Source organism: Penicillium cataractarum, assembly GCF_028827025.1.
Source record: "Penicillium cataractarum strain IBT 29864 chromosome Unknown utg000002l, whole genome shotgun sequence".
Lineage (NCBI taxonomy): Eukaryota > Fungi > Ascomycota > Eurotiomycetes > Eurotiales > Aspergillaceae > Penicillium > Penicillium cataractarum.
In genome coordinates, this window is record NW_026622738.1 from 4,319,693 (window position 1) to 4,339,248 (window position 19,556).

The window sequence follows — 19,556 nt, forward strand, 5'->3', positions numbered from 1 at the left end:
ACATTCCAAAGATCTGAACTCCTGAAGAAACGTGGTTACCTTGGAGATAGTGAATATCCCACGACGACCATTGCCCTATTAGAACACGTCAAATAACATGCCAATGGCGATTGATAGTGATAGCAGCGAAAATCATAGTCCTGTAGACATGAGTTGAGTTCTGCACTGCCCGGGCTGTATGTCTCGTGCTCACTGCGTTTACCATGAATTTCTAATTAAATCTTATTTTGTGATAGGGCTGTAGTAGAAATGAAACTTATTAGTGAAAACGTACCCTTCTGAGTTTATAGTAAATGCTCCACCCCGAATTTGAAATTTGATATCATAGATGCAACGCTCGACGAGATGCTTGTGCCTAAGCGCAAATCGACTTTACCAGTGCAAGGGAATAGGGAGTAATAAAAACCACATTCTATGTTATTAAGCACGTGGATTGTGATTAGCCTACCTGTTATCCATTTTTCATTATCAGTCTCGATGACGAAAGCCCTAACTGACACGCAGCATAAGTAGGCCTCAAACTCTACAGTCAAGATAACATAGGAAAGTTGAATTGCGAATGCCCACACCAAACCAAACCCCTGAAAATACTCTGAAAACTTCCCAGTGTAACGATACGGGAATGTCTTACCCAGAGGAAGCCCTCAGCCTTGGAAGGTTGACGCCACAGGAATGGAATGGACATCCCGCCATCGCTTCTGCTCTCCAGGTGGAAATCAGGTTTTCTACGTCACAATCTCCTTGGATTTGATACAGAACGAAAGCAGTGTATTGATCTTGAGATCAATAAAAATAGACTAACCCAAAGAATAGTAGAACCCAATGGAGTCCTTGTCCGGGATTGACTTGATGGCGTACATGTGCATGACTTGCCGAAAGCCACCCGTCGCCACAAAATACCATGACAACGACAAGCATATAGAAGGATACAACAACCAAATTGAAGAAACAAAAACCAGATATCCAATATCCAGTAGATGAAAAGTATTTATAATAGAGGGTCAAAATTGGCTGTACATGAGGTCCTGAGATAAGTCTATGAGTAAACCAAGAGCGCCGGTAGATCCATACGTATACAGCTCATACAACGACGCTCAACGGTATTCGAAAGGAAAAAGTAACAAAGATTGAATTGCCCCCACAAAGGCCCCGATCGAGCACATAAAAAAAGTTAAGATACACAGAAGAAGACTACCCCAGAAGTAACAAACCGTGATATGGACAGAAGCACCGGAAGTGGGAAGAGCAAAGGAGGGGACAGATGAATTGGGAGTTACCCCAACCACGCCTTACCCCTTTTGCCTCAACCCACTGCTAGCATAGTTCAGGTAGAAGATAAAAAAAAATGAAATGAAAAACTAAGCATCATCCTAGACCGTGGGGCTTTGTATTTTCTTGGGTCGAGGTTCGGAACAGAGACCCAGTTGGTTGGGCGGGTGCTTATTCGTAGAAGACGAAGTAGGCGTTGCCGGAGGAGGAGCTGGCCTGTATAGTAAATTGTGGTTAGTAAATTGTGGATCTTCTAGAGAGATACTTGAAGAAAGAAAGAAACTTACAGTGCAGCCGTTGCCAGAGGTGATCAGGCCGGCGCTGTTGTAGAAGTTGCCGTTTCCATCGTAGCTGCAGCTGTCGCTCAGGTCGTCACCGATCAACTTGATCTTGAAGTCCAGGTTGGCACTAGTGGTAGGCTCGTTCTTGAACATGGACAACCAGGTGGCGCCGGAAGAGTAACCAACACCCAAGTTCATGGGGGCCCAGTTACCAATGGGCTCGGAGCCGTCACCCCACTGGCAACCAGTCTCGGCGGAAACACCCTTGTTGTTGACGTAGTACTGAGCGGAGGTGGTCTTGCCCTCCCACTTGTAGTAGGTGGCACCGTTGGGGCAGGTCAGGGGGTGCTCCTCGCCAGCGAGAGCAGACAGAGGAATGGTCTCGGACTCGGTACCGGGGTAATCGGTACGGCAAACGGCAACCTGGGAGCCAAGCTTGTTGCGAACGTGGACACCACCAGTACCCTCAATGCAAAGAGTGTTGTAGTCAGAGTTGGTAAGGTAGAGCTTGCCGTTCTTGCACTCCAGACCACCGACGGACTGGCCAGTGGAGCCCTGGGTGGAGGGCCACTGGGACTTCTGGTAACCGGCAGGGCAGGCGTAGGAGCACATGCCGCCGCTGGTGCAAGAGTCACCGGTGACAGCGGTCACGATCTCGCTGATTACTTCGTCGGCAAAGGTGACGTACTGGATACCGGACCAGCCACCGAGGCCGAGGTAGTCGAGAGCGACGGCACCGTAGTCGGAGGGGAAGGTGCCACAGTCAATCTCACCATCGGGGAACTCAGCGCCCACACCGGTACCGGAGGAGCTAGAAGAGCTAGAGGAGCTGGAGGAGCTCGAAGCAGCGGCGGAGCTGGTGGAGCTGGCGACGCTGGTGGTGGGGGCCACGGTGCTGGTGCTAGAGGTGGTGGGGGTGATGGCAGCGGAGGTCTCGAGGAGGACCTGGGCAGCGATGGAAGTGGTGGTAGGAACGGCAGTCGAGGTGCTCACGGGGGTGCTGGTGGAGGACGGGCAGGCATCGGGGATAGCGGAACCAAGCCACTCGAACTCGTGCTTGCGCAGACCGGCGCAGGCCACATCGTTGCTCACGTCCTCAGGGGCATCAGACTTGCTGGGGTCCAAGACAACGAAGTGGTAGGCGGTGGTAGCGGCGGAGACGGCGGTCTCGGTCTCGGTCTCAACGACGCGCTTGTGGAAGTGAGCGTGGCCATGGCCGTGGGCGGCCACCAGGGAGCCCGCCGTGGCGAGAGTCACGGCAACGGAGTTGGTGAACTTCATTGTGGTTTCGGGAATTCAAATTGCGAGATCTGTAGATGGAGAGAGAGAATATATCAGTCAATCATTCCTGCTCGTGATTGTCTCTTATTTTCAAGGAGGAAGGCGTGTCTGGTTCAGTTGCGGTTTCCCTGGTTCATGTGGTTCCTCTGCGCTGGAGGAGATCCAAGGAGGGCTTTCATCGCGACATCGCATGGTGACTCGAGCTGGCTCGAGTCATGGAGCCCAACGCGCTCAGAAATATCCCACTCGCTGCCATGAATCAGGGTTCACCAGCAATTGTATCCAGAGAGGCCGTTCGCAATCCTTCGAGCGCAACTCTCACATACATCAACGGCAAGCCAGTCGCGCGCTTTCGTAAAGGGCTGTACAAAAAGGGGGGGGAAGATCGAATCGCTGAGGTCGAGAGAGTGACAGGTTTTCCTAAATGAACGTGGTAGAGAGAACGAATCCCTCTGGTCGGATGGGAAAACTCGAGGAGACTGAGGCTGGAGGAGAGAAAGGGAAGGAGGGAGAAGGAGAACAAAACCCCAGGGGCGGAGGAAAGGAGGGGGCCTGCCTGGGCCTGCCTGGGCTGTAAGGCTAATACGGGGACCAAACGGCGAGAAAGGGGGTTCCGTTACACTTGTCCCGTATTCTACAACCGTATTTGTGTATCACAGCGTCTAATTTCTTAATTTCTTAATTTCTTAGTTTGCTTTGGCTGACGGTACGCCACTCGGTAAGTTACCACGATTTGTTTCACCCTCAGCCTCTTTCCCCCCCCCCCTTCAGTACGGAGTAGATAGCAGCAACTTCTTTCTTCTTTTCTCTTCAAGCCTCGACTGCCTTCCTCCTTGGCAATGGGCCTCGCCGCGTCCTCCACGCTATAGATCGCCCACCGTGGGTCCGCAAATTGATTTTTTCTATCCTCTGTTTACCTTTTTCTGTTGTTCCTGAGAGCTTGGCGCCCAAACGAAATTACCATGCGCCAGGGGGCATCCAATCAACGGTGTCTATCGCACGGCTGCCAGGGGATTAGGCTCCATACTTGGCCAGGCACACCAATCAGGTCTCCCTAGGGCTGCCGAAATGCCTCTGGTATCCATGGGTACCGTCTGGTATTTTCCTTTGGGTTCCCGACTTTTGTCCCATTTGCCTCTTTCTCATCTCCCCATCGCCCAAGAGGAGGAGATTGCCACGCCAGCAAGGTCAACGGCAACCTATCCATGGCTATGGTTTTATGAGCCCTATATTATTTATTGAACCTTACCAAGGTGCCTGTTGGCTCTTTTTTTCTCCCGATCGACTGTTCTTCTTCCGATGCCGATCGGTCCAGTCATGCCAAGGGGGGACGCCGTTACGAAGTGTCTCCCCCTAATTTAATGCTCCGCAAGGTTTAATCATGTACTTGTTGTGATGATCGTACGCCAGGGGCGCTAACAGGACGGAGACTCTTCTTGATCCTCTGCATGATCGCTGAGATCCTCCCCCCTGGCAGGTGGTCCCGACCTGTTCTGCCTGTCTGCCGTCAGGGATATGCAAACGGGATGCCCTATCTAGTACATGGCCTAGAAGGCTTGGAAGACTGCGCCCAGTACGGAATGCTCTCAGCCTGTAACCCTGCTCTCGTATCCCAGTTCTCATCCAACCCCTCCTACCACGACTCCGTAGTTAGACTAATAAGGGCTTAAGGCTACGTACAGTACACAGCCGCCCGTATCGTTTTTATACAACCCCCAATTTTCAGTCTCACGCCTCAAGGCCCCAGTCGAAATGATACTTACCTATTGAAGTCCTCATCCTCTGATTTGTCAACCTAGTCTTAGTTACTTTACCTCCTCCTACGCCGACCAATCGTGGCAGGGAGAATCGGATATTGCACTTGATTCGGGTGAACTGCTTGCTCTGGTCTCCATCATCAATAGGCGGTCCACAGGATGACGAGTTCGAACGACTTGTTTAATTAAAACCCGCCCGCGCTTTCTCCAGAAGCCCCCCTTACCCAGCCCGGTCCTCTCCCGGATGCAAAAGAAACCTGCATGGCCAAGTCAACACCCAAGACTTTGTCGTCGTGCGCTGTACGGAGTGCTGTACGGTGTAGGACTCAAGTGATTGTCGCCTTCCCGATGGCGATAAGCGTTGGTTCTGTCGATCAGCAGTAATCTTAATCGTCCGCGTCATGGCCTTTCCTTTCTAGCGGTGTATAGCAGAGCTTGGTAGATATCTTTCTGGTTAAGGTTCTCCTCGGTCCGTGCGAATTACAGCTAGGGGGGCCCGCTTGTATCAATTTCATTTAGGTAAGGAAGTCAATGTCTCCGTAGAGTCCGTACCCGGCCGCAAAGGGCCGTTCGGATAATCGAGTCCTCCGTTTGGTTCGGAGGGTGACTATACTTGACTTTCTTACCTACATTCGTTGTGAACGGATGTCAGATTATCAGGCTTTTACCCCTGCTACAGTGCGACCTCTGTCGCAAGTTTCTGGGGCCTCTCTGTTCAGCCCTAAATTTCGGGGACAAATCTTTCGTCTTACTGCAGTCAATCACCTGGCTGCCTCAATCATACATGACAATTCATCAGCTAATTCCATAACTATACCGCACTTATCTACTCCGTACGACCTGTCGATGTATATCTACCACCAGTGTATATCCAAGCCCCGACAGAGTTCTGAGCAATGCTGGTGCCTATGACCATAAACATGGAATCCTTGGTTCCACGGTCCACTCAACAACATCTTCAGATCTCCCAATACCCATGTCCTCCAGACCTCCACTGATATCGGCTAACCCGGCGCCAACCCCTAAACCAAACACCGCGCGAACTCCTTGGGGTTCCTATCCGGGGCCGTGGGGACAAGATGCTTGCGTGGCGTCCTAGACTAGCGGTTTTTGACGCATCCCCATCTCTGTTAGTGTTTGCAGGTTATCCTCCGTATTCCCGAACAGCGTTGTCAGTTGTAACTTGTGTGACTGTACGGAGTACAGTACAGTAACTATGTACAGTGTCTCCAAGGCTTAACGATACCGTGACTCGTCCGAGGGAGGCGCCTATCTATGGACTAACTACTGCCACTCGGAAGTGGACAAATCATAGTACAATCGGATCCAGGCCCGAAGCCACCCCCTGACTAGCACGTGTGGAGTGCGTCATGGCGACATCTCACGACTTCAATAGTCAATAGTCAATACGCGGTTTCTTTTCCTTCCTTTTTTTCCCTCAACTGTTTGCCAGGCTCTTCATATCGGATGACGCGTAGACGACCGGGAGGAAGTGCATACATCGCTACCATGTACCGTACCTTGCAGAAGCTCTCCTATAATACGTATGCAGCACCTCCCATGTAAACAAACAACCCGTCTTTCCTTACAAACAGTACGTACAGTAGGCAGTCACCTCGTCGCGCCGAGACTGTGTCTTCTAAAGTCTGCTTGGCCTGTTGGATCATCGCCGTCCGCACCAATTAGACTTGGCGAGAGAGCTTCCAGCCAGCGGGCGCTCCGAGACCGCTGTCGTGCTATTAATAGGAAGCTAAGCGCAGTGTTACCTCCTTGGCCACCTCCTGTGCACTGCGTGATACTAGTTAAAGACCCTATTTAGAGATGACTAAATTAAGAGGGGACGAGTGCTATTTTGAAGGGTCCGAGACAATTCCAGACACTGGCATTTGAGCTTGTGCGGGCTGCAGGGTTTCTGAAACGCCCACGATGTGGCCAGTGTAGGCACTAGGGGCGGGCGGAGGCCATCCCGCACTTTACGAATAGACCTGAGGTCACGGGACTACTCTCCGTCCATACTGTTCATCTATACTCCGTACAAACTTTAACATTACCGGTCTCTAGATATTTGAATTGAGACTAGAATTCAATCTTATTATACAGTTCATTGGTCATCGCTTATGTTATGAGGAGGAGCATTGGATGTTTCTAGTCGCATATCGCGTTCAAATGTGGGCCAAGTCCTGGAAGATATATATCCGTACATAGGAGTAGCAGAAATTTATCTATAACCAGCCTGATCAGGCATGGAACACCCCCCACCACCAGAGTAAACAACCGCCCAGACATCAAGATCCAAGATTAAAACACCAATTTAATGTAGTTAAAGATACTAGCGCAAAAAGTGTGTATGTGGGTAGCGGAAAGGCATACTCCCAAGCTGGAACATTCTCAAAAATCCGAGTAAACCCTGCAGGATAAACCTAAGGGCCTATGTAACTGCAGAGTAAAGTGCTTGAAAATATCCGGTCAATTCTTAGTTGTTCCACTTGGTCGTCTCCTTGTTGGAAATGCCAGCGATATAGAATTGGCCTATCAGCCGTATGTACCAGAAAAATATAGTGCCTCAGGCATCAAGATTCTGGGGTCTGCCAAGCCCGGACAAACTGCCACCGCCTTCCAGACCGATAATTTTTTTTTCCATCTCGATATCATCGCCGAAAAATTGGAGTCGAGTTTGAGACCGCAATTCGCCAAAATGCCGTCTTCTACTGCTCTTACAACCAAGGTGGCCTCTGGCTCACCATACCAGCTGGATAACCCTCAGGTATGCACCGGTTTCACTTAGAGCAAAAAAAATCAACTGCGCATACTAATCTCATTCCTGCGCAGGTTGTCAAAGCCTCCACCGCCCTGCTGCGCCATATCAAGTCGGCCCAGCAAGAGAAGGAAAAGTCGGCGACTAAGAAGACCCTGATTGGTGACAACGACTCTGATGATGAGGACACTCCTCTCAACAACGAGGCCGTCTGGTTGCTCCTCACTACCAAGAAGCACGTCGTGGATAAGAATCGCCTGAAGCCCGGCAAGATCACTATTCCGCACTCCCTCAACTCGTCGCCTTCGCTCAGCATCTGTGTGATCACTGCCGACCCCCAGCGCGGCTTCAAGGATGTCGTCGCCGACCCCGCTTTCCCCCAAGAACTCTCCTCGCGCATCGAGAAGGTCATCGGATTCTCCAAGCTCAAGGCACGCTACCAGAGTTTCGAGAGCCGTCGCCAATTGTTCTCCGAGCACGACGTTTTCCTGGCCGATGACCGGATCATCACCCGCCTGATCCCTACCCTTGGAAAGATTTTCTACAAGTCGAGCAAGCGCCCTATCCCTATTCGCATCGCAGAGATTGAGAAGGTGGATGGCAAGCGTGTCAAGAAGGACCCCAAGAAGAAGCCCTCCAAGGAGGAGAAGAGCGCATCGTTCGCTGCGCCTCTGATCTGCGCCAAGGAGATTGAGCGCACCCTGCACACCGCTGCTGTTCACCTGGCACCCTCTACTTCCTCCGCTGTCCGCGTCGGCTCGTCCAATTTCACCCCCGAGCAGTTGTCCGAGAACATCGCCGCCGTTGTTAACGGTATGGCTGAGAAGTTTATCAACAAGGGCTGGAGGAACATCAAGGCAGTCCACGTCAAGGGCGCAAACACCATGGCTCTCCCTATTTGGCTGGCCAATGAGCTGTGGGTGGAAGACGCCGATGTTGTGGAGGAGGACCAGACTGCGGCTATTGAGGACGGCGCCAAGGCCGGCAAGAAGCGCAAGTCTATTGGCGACGAGAAGCTGTTGGAGGGCAAGAAGACCAAGAAGACCAAGTCTACCGAGGACGACGACGAGGCCGAGTCTGCTGCTGCCAGGAAAGAGAAGCTGCAGAAGCAGAAGGCCAAGGCTCTCGAGGATGGCGAGACCGTGGTGACCGAAGCCCCCAAGGCGGTTAAGAAGAAGAGAAAGTCGACTTCATAGTCGGATCCAGTTTTGCCTCGTTGTAATGTTCTGCATGTAAAGGTATTCTCGGCGTACAAAATATCACGTGTGTCATTTTTCTTTCGTCAATTTATGGATTATCTACATTTCAAGAAGTTTGCCCGTTCAGAGACAACTGAGTATAGATGAATAGTAGTATATAGACCCCTGGCTTCCTTGAAAACTAGAAAACGCCGTCTACCATCGCGTCATAAGTCGGCCTGTCAAGAATCAGCCTTTATGATGCCTGCATTAGCCGAGTCCGACCTCGGGCGGGCGGGTCTTGGCATCCCGACGATAACCACATCTTCAGATCACCGCCGATCGCCGAGCTTCAACTTTGAACTCTCCCCCCTCCAGGCCCTCGTGGGAGAAGCAACACCCTCAATCCTCCTCATCACGAACAATCACAATGATCCAAATCGCTCGGTCTTCCGTCCTGCGGGCTGCCCGCTCGCAGATCTACACTGCCCGCACTCTGACGTCGCCCACTTCCTCGGCGCTCGCCCGTCTTCTCTCGACCCTCGCCGTTCTCGAGCAGCGCGATGGCAAGCTGCAGAACTCCTCCCTCTCCGCAATTGCTGCGGCTCAGAAGCTCGGTGGCCCGGTAACGGCTTTCCTGGCTGGTACCGGTGTCAAGGGTACCTCTGCTGCTGAGGCGGCGAAGATCAAGGGCCTTGACAAGGTTGTTGCTGTGGAGAGCGATGCTTATGAGAAGGTACAAAGCAAGACACCGATTCTTTCTATATTCGCGACCAAATAACTGACAAGTCGTCATTTCTACTCCTTAGGGTCTTCCCGAGAACTACGCCCCTCTCCTCGTCGAGAACATCAAGAAGGGCGAATACACCCACATTGTCGCCGGCCACTCGGCCTTCGGCAAGAGCCTTCTCCCCCGCGTCGCTGCTCTCCTGGACGTGCAGCAGGTCTCTGATATCACCGGAATCGAGAGCGAAGACAGTACGTGCAAAACCGAGCGAGGTGGAAAAATTGGCATGTGACCGACCGATCTAACCAACCCGCGTTTTAGCTTTCGTGCGCCCCATCTACGCTGGTAACGCCATCCTGACCGTCCAGTCAACGGACAACATCAAGGTTATCACCGTGCGAGGCACCGCCTTCCAGGGCGTCGAGACCGAGGGTGGTTCCGCTGAGATCGTCGACGGCGTGGACTCCAACGCTCCCGCCCCGACCGAATGGGTGTCCGAGGAGCTGGCCAAGTCCGAGCGTCCCGACCTCGCGACCGCTACCCGTGTTGTCTCCGGTGGTCGTGGTCTGAAGTCCAAGGAGGAGTTTGACCGCATCATGCAGCCCCTCGCCGACTCCCTCGGCGCTGCCATTGGTGCCTCTCGTGCCGCTGTCGACAGCGGCTTCGCCGATAACAGTCTGCAGGTTGGCCAGACTGGTAAGAACGTCGCTCCTCAGCTCTACCTGTGCGCTGGTATCTCCGGTGCTATCCAGCACTTGGCTGGTATGAAAGACAGCAAGGTTATTGCTGCTATTAACAAGGATCCTGAGGCTCCCATCTTCCAGGTTGCGGATGTTGGTCTCGTTGGTGATCTGTTCGAGAAGGTGCCCGAGCTGACTGAGAAGTTGAAGAGCGCTTAAAACAAAAAGAGGTTGATGGTTGCCTGAGATGTATATTTTTTTTCTCGTTTTCTTTTGCGATGACCTATTGAGCAGGTTGCCAGTTTTGTTTTTCTTTGTCACATGAACCGTACAGTATACCACCGATTAGAGGACTAGAGTTTGGATTCCGGCCTAGTCACTTTGCAATATAACATCTTACATGACTACAATTTCTAGTCCCCACGAACTAAAATTGAGATAATCTTATGTCTTCTTTGGCTGATAGTTTCTGGATAGGTTCTGGAAAGATGGAGTCAACGAACTCACAAGGGATATCGATTAGCTATGTGCTCCTACTCTAGTGACCAACCATAGCCTGATGCGCAGCACCGTATCTGTTACCATGGGGCTTAGCAGCATCAATAATCCTGCGGAACTCTTCCTTCTCTTCCTCCGTCAATTCAATATCCCTAGATGCCCAGTTCTCCTCCAATCTCTTCACCTTAGTCGTACCAGGGATAGCAATCATACCCTGGGCCGCAACCCAAGCGAGAGCAATCTGACTGATACTGCAACCCTTACGAACAGCAAGTTTCTTGATCTCATCGACAATAGCCTTGTTCTTGAAGAAATTATCGCCTTGGAATTTCGGTGCTGTGCGGATGAAGACACGTTAGTTTACTGGTATCACTATTCCTATTCGTCGGCGATACATGCAGGATGGTACCGTGAGGGAGCACTTAGCACTTACATAGGCGGCGGAAATCATCCGGGGCAAAGTCATCGGGAGTCTTGTAGTCAAAGTTATCCACGAGCCAGCCGTGTCCTAGAGGGCTATAAGCGACGTAGGCGATACCCAACTCCTTTGCTGTGTCGATCAAGCCATCTGTTTCGTGTACGGTTTCGAAGGCAGAGTATTCTGCCTGGAGGGCGTCGATCTTGGCAACTAATAATCGTCAGCGAATATTACAGTGATTAGTAGAATTGAAAAGACAGGGACTTACTGAAATTAGCCTTGCGCAATGTCGCTGCAGAGCACTCCGAAAGACCAATGTACTTGGTCTTGCCGGCCTGGCGGATCTCATCAAGGGCAGGGATGGACTCCTCGAGAGGGGTATCTATAATAGTAAGTACACGAGTGCGCAAATAATAGTATTAAACATACTGGGATCGATTCTGTGAAGGTAATACAAATCAGGAGTGAAACCGAGGCGCTCAATCGTGCCTTCGATATACTCCTTGATATGCGAGGGGGAGTTGGTGACTGATCGGTCACCAAAGGCGACAAAGCCACATTTCGAGGCAACTGTTGCAAAATATTAACTTCAAGAACAGGATGACATATGAAATGTATATGACTGACTGAAGATCTTGTCGCGAACGTTGTGCTTCCGGATGAAATCACCGAGGAGCTTCTCATTCACGCCTGCTTGATAGATAACCTTTGGATCCAACGTTAGCATCTCGTAGCATTGGTTTGTATGAATCAAGTATCAACTCACAGCAGTATCCCAGAAGGTACATCCAAGCTCAAGCGCCTTCAACAAGACGGGTTCAGCCTCCTCAAGACTCAAATTACTTCCCAGGCCGAAGCTCAGGCCCATCGCACCGAAACCGGGTGATGGGACTTGGATATCACCGAAGGGAATTGTCTTGACCATTTTTGCTTTGCAATTGATTCGAAAACGAGTTATTTTGTGCGTTAATACTTCAATAGAAATTGTGTTGAATACCTTGACTTTATACCAGATCTATGGGACGGACTTATGCTTTGCTGACTTCTAAAGCGGGTCTCCGCCGTTAACTCCGTGTCACCGACATGATGACATTGGCGACCCATCCAACTATCGTCTGCGGCTAGTTGGAAAGCGATTAGCCGCCCTTGAAGTTAATTTGTGATTTTAACCAAGAGAAAAGTTTTATTGAATGGGTATGAGGACATGTTGCACAGGGCTGTTGTGCCAGCCACTTTAGTCTATGGTGACGTAACTAGTACCTGTGCCCTATGGCTTGGAATGTACTGTGTACCACCAATAACCCAAGACAAAACATCCTACTGGGATATCGCCTCTCGGAACTGCCCTGAAGAGCCCCATTCAGATGCTGCTCTCATACTCAGATCACTTATTGTCGGAGGCGGGGATTTTGTCTTGTGCAGCTCTGTCGACGGCAGGATAGGGGACACTAAGCTCGGAATATCACCGTCTTTTCTTTTCAATAATCGAAATTGCCTCATTCTAGTGATTGACCATGTCGAAAAAGAAGGCCAAGTAAGAATCGGCGCTCGAAATATGGAGTTTTAGGTCCTTCATGGCGTAGGTCAAGGACGAGTTTGACTATCGCGAAGTGCAACGCTACATGTTTAGTTGATGTACCTGGAGGGAGAGTCATAAAGATAGTGCGATTGCCAGCAGCAATAATGGCCTTATCATGTTTCGAGATTTGGGGGACGGTGTTCGCTTTCTTGGAGAGTCTTTTTATCTTCTCTTAGGTATTGGTCGTCTTGGCCGAATTCTGTATGCCCTAAATTTAAGACTCTTGGTTTGCATTTCAATATCCCATTCATTTATGCCGCTTCATAACACTCACTTTTTAGGTACTTCAGCTTTGCCATACTCTTGGTTCTTTTTTTCCTTGAATATTTGCTTAAACGATGGACGAGATCGGAGAAATGCTGAATGGTATGTCGCTGCTCCTCGGGTGTGAACTGCATGATAGGGCGCTCTGTATGGGTAGGTAGCTGGTGGATAGGCTCAGTGTCGCAAAGACATGAATCACCAAGAAGGCTGCAAAAACATCTCGTAGATCCTGAGAGTTGGAAAAGACGGTCACCATCCGGAGCTATCGTTAATCATGACACAGTATGGACGTGCCCTGAATCACCAGTAGTCGTTGATTCCTGGTTGCGGTCTTTCATCAACATATAGAATGAGAAAAGACACCTTATACGATGGAATGGCTATTCTCATGGCTATAAATAAGTTTGCATATCATTCAAGGATACAGCATTCGAAGAGTGAAATATATGACAGGCTGCTCTTCCCTGCGAAACAAGGTAGGCTATAAGTATTTTTATATCCATATGTGGGACAAAGAAGTATGTTATCTCATTGTCTGTCTGTGTCCACTATTTGATGAAGGGTAATCCTCATTATACGCAAAAACAAATGTCGTTTCCACCAAGCCATGATTGGCGTCAAAAGAACCAAGATCCACTATTTGACAGACAATGTAACGAGACTCCCAGCAAAGTCAAATCCCGAGTTCCCATTTACCCCGCAAAACGTACGATACGTGTCGCTGAATTGGAGAAGGTGTAGTGTGCAACGTGAGATGATGGATAACGGCGACTTTGTAGTTCCAGTGATGCACGATTGACGCAAGCATGGAGGCTTGACAGTAGGATTGAATTCGTACCGAGTATCCTATATTTATACCAACCCTTCCTACAAATTTTACTAAGTCTTCTACCATTCCCCAAACTCAGATCTTGATCACCAATATCTTCCAATCCCAATATATCCTCTTCCGCTGATCCCGCGAGTCTACTGGTATCTGCCGCCATCCTGGCATTTAGATGCCCCTCAGGAACACGAATGTGGATTTTGGATCTTGGGACCTTGCAAATCGATGAGTCTTGGTCTGTTCAGCCCTCAAGTTCGAAGCTGAGTAATTCTCCTAATCTCGAAGGTTCTTCACAGGGTTTACCGAGGTAGTAACGCCAGTTCTCTGAGCAACAAGAATCCCGAGAACAAGCGGCGGGATCTTATCATTTTATCCGCCCTTATTGAATATCCTGGGGTTGGACTCATTCTTTATGAGACAGCATGTGCTGAAGACTTAGAAGTGGTTTGTGACAGCCTGTCCATCAATTTCTCATACCACCAAGCTTATTAGGATAAAGAAATGGGGTGCTCCCCTCACCGATATCTTTCCCCGCACCGGTTATAGCGAAGCCCAGAAGTTACCAGCCGCCATCGCTGCAACCGGGAATAACATTAAAGATGTGAAAGCAATTATTATGGGCCACCTGCATCTCGATCACGCTGGTGGTTTAGAACACTTTGTCGATACAGATGTCCCTATCTACGTCCACGAAGACGAGTTCAAGCACGCGTGCTGGGCAGTTGCTGCTGGCGCTGACTTGGGCGTGTATCTCGGACACTATATGCTTCTGGAAAGATTAAACTGGACCACGTTCGTCGGCTCACAGATTGATCTCTTCCAGGGCCTAACTCTTCATCATGCCCCCGGACATAGCCCTGGATTATGTATGCTTCAGATCAATCTCGAGAAAGACGGGACTTTCCTCTGGACTACCGATCAGTTTCACATTGCGGAAAACTATGAGCATAGCCATCCCCAGGGTGGGTTGACGAGGGACCATACTGCCTGGTTTCGGAGCTTGCAGTTGGTCAGGAGTTTACAGAGATTGTTCGATGCGAAAATAATCTTTGGTCATGATATGGAAGTTGCGATGAAATTTATCCAGGAGAAGAGGTTCTGGGAATGAGTACTCGTTGATGGATATTAGCAGTATCCCTTGCATGATATATGGTACTATATCAGATCATACCTTGACATAGACTCTCTTGGACTTGAAGAGCTATGTTATGATTTCTTGACATTAACTTCAATATCAACAAACGAGTCTCCGATGGTCTGATTAATGCTTCCCCGCAGAGCGGGACAACGTATGCATTGTAGCAACTGGCTGTGACTGACCATTGCCCCTCGGATTGATCGAGAGTTGCAAAATAGTGCTTATTCATTACTGTTTGATGGCTTGAATTACATATTTTTTGAGATTCTTTTCGTGGTTAAACACGAAGGTTAACCGGGGTGGGTCATTTGAAATGCCAGGATACCAGGAATGAGGTTCAGGACTTTTTTGATAGCATTGAAGGTCTCGGGAAGAGGGACGGCTGGACCCATCCCGAAACATTTGATGCCGCCTTGAAATTCTTCTCCGACCTCCGAAAACTAGGTCCTAAGCGCATGAATGGCCAAGAATGAGAGACATTCGATAAACAGAAGCTGGCCGAACAGTCGAAGCTAAGACTCTCGACCAGTTAGACTAGCTTCTGTCCTATAGAACGGCTTGAATGCGATATGTTTGCATTTATCCTGTTATTATGCTCGCCCAGAAAACTCTTTAGCGCATCAAACCAAACAATCTAGTCTGAAGTATCTCAGATATAGGAATCGCTTTCTTGACTTGCTCAGCTTGCGTTCCGAGATTGAAAGAAATCAAGAGAAGATAGATTAGATTAATTATGTACGAGAATAAAACAAAACAACTCAGTAATCTAGCAAAGTACACAGCCCCAATTCCGATCAACACGGTGTGATAACCGAGATCTGATCAAGATAGGCCGACGCGACATTAGGCGTATTCAGCTTGAACGTAATCGTGGTAGAGGACGAGCTCGCCACGAAAGAACCCTGATACGTCCTCCAAACGTTCTTAGAAACTCCAGCGAAACTGATTGTGTACGTAGTTCCATAGTTGTTGTTAAAGGAGCACTGTAAAGAGGATGCAGAATTTCCATTCTGCAGTTGATAGGAGAACGAAACCGTGTATGTTTTACCAGCGGTAGTGGCAAGAGTCTGTGTGATGACCGATGTGCTGGAGCCGGGGTTGCTCGTGTAGAGATCGAGTGCGTAGACGCTATTTGTTCCAGCGACGAATGAGTGGAGTCCACTACCAGTGCCGGTCCATGTCCAGGGAGAGAGGGTTGCGTTCTCGAAGCCGGAGTTGGAGACGCGGTTCACTCCGCAGGTCGGGGAGCTAGTGGTTGTTGACGTGATTGTGGTGGTGGTAGTCGTGGAGACTGTTTGAGTAATAGTCACATCGATGGTTGAAGTGGTGAATGCGGTGTTGGTGATATCGATTGTATCGACGATTGTGCTTTGAAGCGTGACCGGTAGAGAGGTTGTAAAACCGAAGTACGACGTTGAGGTTATCGTTGCGACTTCCGTAATGTCAACAGTAGTCGTCGAGGTCTCTGTAGTCGTCAAGGATGCTGTCTCGATGGCAGTAATGTCCGCAGTTTGGGTGGCTGTTTGGCTGGAAGTGATATCGATCGTCTCCGTATTGGTTTGAACAGTTGTAAGATCAGTTGTGGCAGTGTTTGTCACGTCCGCCGTGACAGTTTCCGTAATCGAGGCGGTTTCTTGGGATGTAATATCCAAGGTAGTCGAGGTTGTCACGTCAGTTGTCAACGTAGCAGTCAAGATGTCAGTCTCGGTGGTTAGAGCATCCACGGTCATTGTCAGTGTGGGGATATCTGTGGCAGTCGTGGTAGACGAGGAAGTGATAGTCGAGGTGGCTTCGATTGTAGTCGTGCTTGTGATATCGGTGGTGATTGTGTTGGCCACGACCGTAGTCAAAAGACTGGGTGCGTTGGTCACAAACTCGGTCGTAAGCTTTGTAATGTAGATAGTATGGATTCCAGGGGCCGAGGTGTGCGTGGTAGTGGTCTTGGTAACCTATTAGACCAGTCAGTATATAGTCTTTAGGTTTTCATCGGAGTGGAGTGTACTGTAGGCTGTGCAGCTGTCTCGGTAGTATACGTCGTCGAGAGCCACTTCTCATCCCATAGGATAGAGCATGCGCTTGACAGATGAGTGTCATGAATACCCCTCAAGACGGAAGGAGTAGGTAATGCAGCATGGCCGTTGATCTCGTTGATCGCGTCCCTCTTGGCCGGGGCCACTGTAGTCACCACAGTCGTAGTGACAGTGACGCCATTAGTCTGAACGGAAGTGATAGTGGCAGTCGTATAGGCAGTCTCCGTCGCAGAGAGTGTGTTTGTAGAGGTGATATAATCAGTCTGAATAGTAGTCAGGGATTGGGTATCAGTCGTAGTCAGGTCCACTTCCTGAGTGGTTGTAGCAGAAATAGTATTAGTGGCCGTTGCAGTGGCGATATCAGTAAAAGAAATGGTGGTGGTCTCAGTATGATAGTTTGTGACTGTGTCGGTTGCAATGTCCGTGTAAAGATTGGTGACATAGCTGGTAGCATAGTCCGTGATGTAGGATGTAACAAAGACTGTCGCATAGTCGGTGATCGTATTAAGGAATGTTTCGGTAGTAGTGTCCGTGAAGTACTCAGTGAGGGTGGCAGTCGTGTCGTCAGTGATTACCTGAGTGGCCGTACTTGTGATATAACTGGTAACTGGTATGGTGATCGTTTCATAGTCCGGCAAAGTTAGGAAGACGGTGGACACATCCACAGTGGTAGAGGTGGATAGATCCGTGATCGTCAATGGCACGGTCTGAGTCAAAATCGAAGTCGAATAAAGAGTGGTGGTAATGGGTGACTGCGCAATCGTCGAGGTGACGCTCTCTGTGGTCGTCTTTGTCACTTGGCGAGAATGATCGGTGATAGTCTCAGTGAATTTGACGGTAGTTGGAACCGGAGTCACTGTTTTGGTTTTGGTGATAACATCAGACGACTCGTGAATGAGTTCACGACAGAAAGGGCGTCCCTCGGGGCATCCTTCAATCAAGCGAATGATGTCTTTGAAGGGCCCCTCATGCCAATTGGGAGACGGATCATGATTGACAGGACAGGATTTGCCATGGCTCCCCGAAGATGGAGAGGAAGACAGGGCCGAAGTGGTGGCTGCATATGCCAATGCAACCCACAACGACGACTTCCACATCATGATCAGTCCTTGCAATTTGACAAGGCGTAACGAAGGCAGCGCCCAGACAGCCCGCCATAATGCTGATTGGGAAGTATATTTATATTCATATCGATGAGAATGACGCCCGTGGAGGACCCACGGGGGCTCAATTGGCGTAAACATGGCGGCCAAATTTCCGAAAAGTCCAGCTTCTGGAGAACTTTGTTAAAAGGTACATCTCGTGGCGAGCTGGCGAGCGAATGCCATAGGCTCTGAAAAAGATCATAGGCGAAAATATGATTGTGGGCTAGAAACTAGTCTCCGGCCAGTCAAGCTTGAACCCGTTCGTCCCAAAAGCAGCCAGAGGAGGCGATGGGGTGGCGCGCACTATTAAAGTGGCACTCATGGAGACCACTGGTTTGGGTCCCTGAAATCCGCTCCCCAGGGCTAGGACCCGGTGGCAAACGAGAACAAGCCTCTCTCAGGGTCGGTTACTCCGTAGATTGATCAAAAAGCATGCCATTTGAGGGGAGGGATTAGGGGTCTCCGAACCCTACCCCTGTGGTGGAAATTGGGGATGGAAAAGGGTCTTGCCGCTCGGCTAGATTTACCTTCCCCTCGTGCTTCTTTCAAGTGGCCCTAGTTAATATGGAGGTAGCAAGAACCGTGATGAGTAATCGCTAGGAACTTTTATGGTTCATGAGGGATAAATCCAATGCTTTACGGCGGACTATTGGGTTCACTTCCCCAAAACCCTTAGCGATTTTCAAACCGGCAGAATCTCGATTTTACCACAGGAAAATGATTGAAATTGATTTAGATTTACTTAACTAATTAGATTAGTAGAACTAAAATCTAATATAATCTATAACTTATTAATCTAGGTGTAACTTATTAAATCTTAAGACTAATCTCAAGACTAATAGTTATTATTATGACCCTCTCAGGTCAGCCCTCGCAGGTACTACAAAAGTAGTCTATATAGCTCGACCTACACGGTAAGTAGGCGTAGGGATTTACACAATACATTAGCACTTTAGCGATTAGTTTAGCCTACTAACGTAGTCAATTAGTTTCCTTCACTCTAATTCAATCTCAATCCCATCGGGCCTATCGATTACTAGATCCGGACAAATCTCAAGACCAATCTTAAGACCAATCTTATTATTAACTTCCGCCGGACTTCCAAGACGAACACCCCCAGAGGGAGCTCAAATCCTAGTTGAGTTCATTCCAGGAGACACCACCGTGTATATGACTATCTATGGAGCGCATCGAGACCCCGAAATCTTTCCAGATCCTGACAGGTATAATCCTAACCGATGGATGGACCCAGAGGCGAGAAAGAGAATGGAGCCTTACTTCATTCCATTCTCAACTGGTGCACGAGGCTGCTTGGGACGCAACATCTCATACCTAGAGCAAATGGTCGTTCTTGCTACTATTGTGCATCGCTATGAATTTGCGCTGCCTTCTCCCGAGTTCCAGCTCATACGCCAAGAAGATTTTGACCTCCTGGTTGGGGAGCTGCCACTTAAGATCTGGCGCCGTGAGCTTTCTGTTGATACTGTCCAACCTTAAGTGACCAAGAATCATCCAGAAAAATCTAAATATATGTGATTGAATACGAGACAGTACTCTAAACTCGGCATTTACCTTACAATATATTTTCTTTTAGCAGAGATCTTCCAGATCGATAGTTCGTGGAGTCTTCTAAAGCGGAAAGAAATGGTTATCGTGGCAAGAGCACCCGTATAAAACGTAGAAAAATAAACGGGTTAAAAAGAAATACAACAATATTTGTTTAGAAGTCT

The 19,556-nt window shown here is 49.3% G+C and overlaps 7 protein-coding genes across 7 annotated transcripts; 4 read left to right on the top strand and 3 right to left on the bottom strand.

Moving 5' to 3' along the window:
• Nucleotides 1-1,440: 1,440 nt before the first annotated feature.
• sun1 (SUN family protein UTH1) lies at nucleotides 1,441-2,831 on the bottom strand (the record flags this gene model as incomplete). Its single annotated transcript, XM_056696523.1, has 2 exons — nucleotides 1,441-1,485; nucleotides 1,557-2,831. The coding sequence occupies 2 exons, from the start codon at nucleotides 2,829-2,831 to the stop codon at nucleotides 1,441-1,443; spliced, it is 1,320 nt and encodes a 439-aa protein (XP_056558735.1).
• Nucleotides 2,832-7,283: 4,452 nt separating this feature from the next.
• N7496_003593 (uncharacterized protein) lies at nucleotides 7,284-8,539 on the top strand (the record flags this gene model as incomplete). Its single annotated transcript, XM_056696524.1, has 2 exons — nucleotides 7,284-7,352; nucleotides 7,418-8,539. 2 exons carry the CDS (start codon nucleotides 7,284-7,286, stop codon nucleotides 8,537-8,539), a joined length of 1,191 nt encoding a protein of 396 aa, XP_056558736.1.
• A 412-nt stretch (nucleotides 8,540-8,951) lies between these two features.
• Nucleotides 8,952-10,147, top strand: N7496_003594 (electron transfer flavoprotein subunit alpha/FixB family protein; the record flags this gene model as incomplete). The annotated part of the gene is made up of 3 exons (XM_056696525.1): nucleotides 8,952-9,257; nucleotides 9,331-9,499; nucleotides 9,570-10,147. 3 exons carry the CDS (start codon nucleotides 8,952-8,954, stop codon nucleotides 10,145-10,147), a joined length of 1,053 nt encoding a protein of 350 aa, XP_056558737.1.
• A 319-nt stretch (nucleotides 10,148-10,466) lies between these two features.
• N7496_003595 (uncharacterized protein) lies at nucleotides 10,467-11,769 on the bottom strand (the record flags this gene model as incomplete). Its single annotated transcript, XM_056696526.1, has 6 exons — nucleotides 10,467-10,762; nucleotides 10,860-11,054; nucleotides 11,113-11,226; nucleotides 11,274-11,414; nucleotides 11,472-11,550; nucleotides 11,611-11,769. The coding sequence occupies 6 exons, from the start codon at nucleotides 11,767-11,769 to the stop codon at nucleotides 10,467-10,469; spliced, it is 984 nt and encodes a 327-aa protein (XP_056558738.1).
• A 1,935-nt stretch (nucleotides 11,770-13,704) lies between these two features.
• On the top strand, nucleotides 13,705-14,621 carry N7496_003596 (N-acyl homoserine lactonase family protein; the record flags this gene model as incomplete). The annotated part of the gene is made up of 3 exons (XM_056696527.1): nucleotides 13,705-13,748; nucleotides 13,810-13,957; nucleotides 14,013-14,621. 3 exons carry the CDS (start codon nucleotides 13,705-13,707, stop codon nucleotides 14,619-14,621), a joined length of 801 nt encoding a protein of 266 aa, XP_056558739.1.
• Nucleotides 14,622-15,445: 824 nt separating this feature from the next.
• Nucleotides 15,446-17,781, bottom strand: N7496_003597 (uncharacterized protein; the record flags this gene model as incomplete). The annotated part of the gene is made up of 2 exons (XM_056696528.1): nucleotides 15,446-16,600; nucleotides 16,654-17,781. 2 exons carry the CDS (start codon nucleotides 17,779-17,781, stop codon nucleotides 15,446-15,448), a joined length of 2,283 nt encoding a protein of 760 aa, XP_056558740.1.
• Nucleotides 17,782-19,092: 1,311 nt separating this feature from the next.
• N7496_003598 (uncharacterized protein) lies at nucleotides 19,093-19,323 on the top strand (the record flags this gene model as incomplete). The annotated part of the gene is made up of 1 exon (XM_056696529.1): nucleotides 19,093-19,323. The coding sequence occupies one exon, from the start codon at nucleotides 19,093-19,095 to the stop codon at nucleotides 19,321-19,323; it is 231 nt and encodes a 76-aa protein (XP_056558741.1).
• Nucleotides 19,324-19,556: the final 233 nt, after the last annotated feature.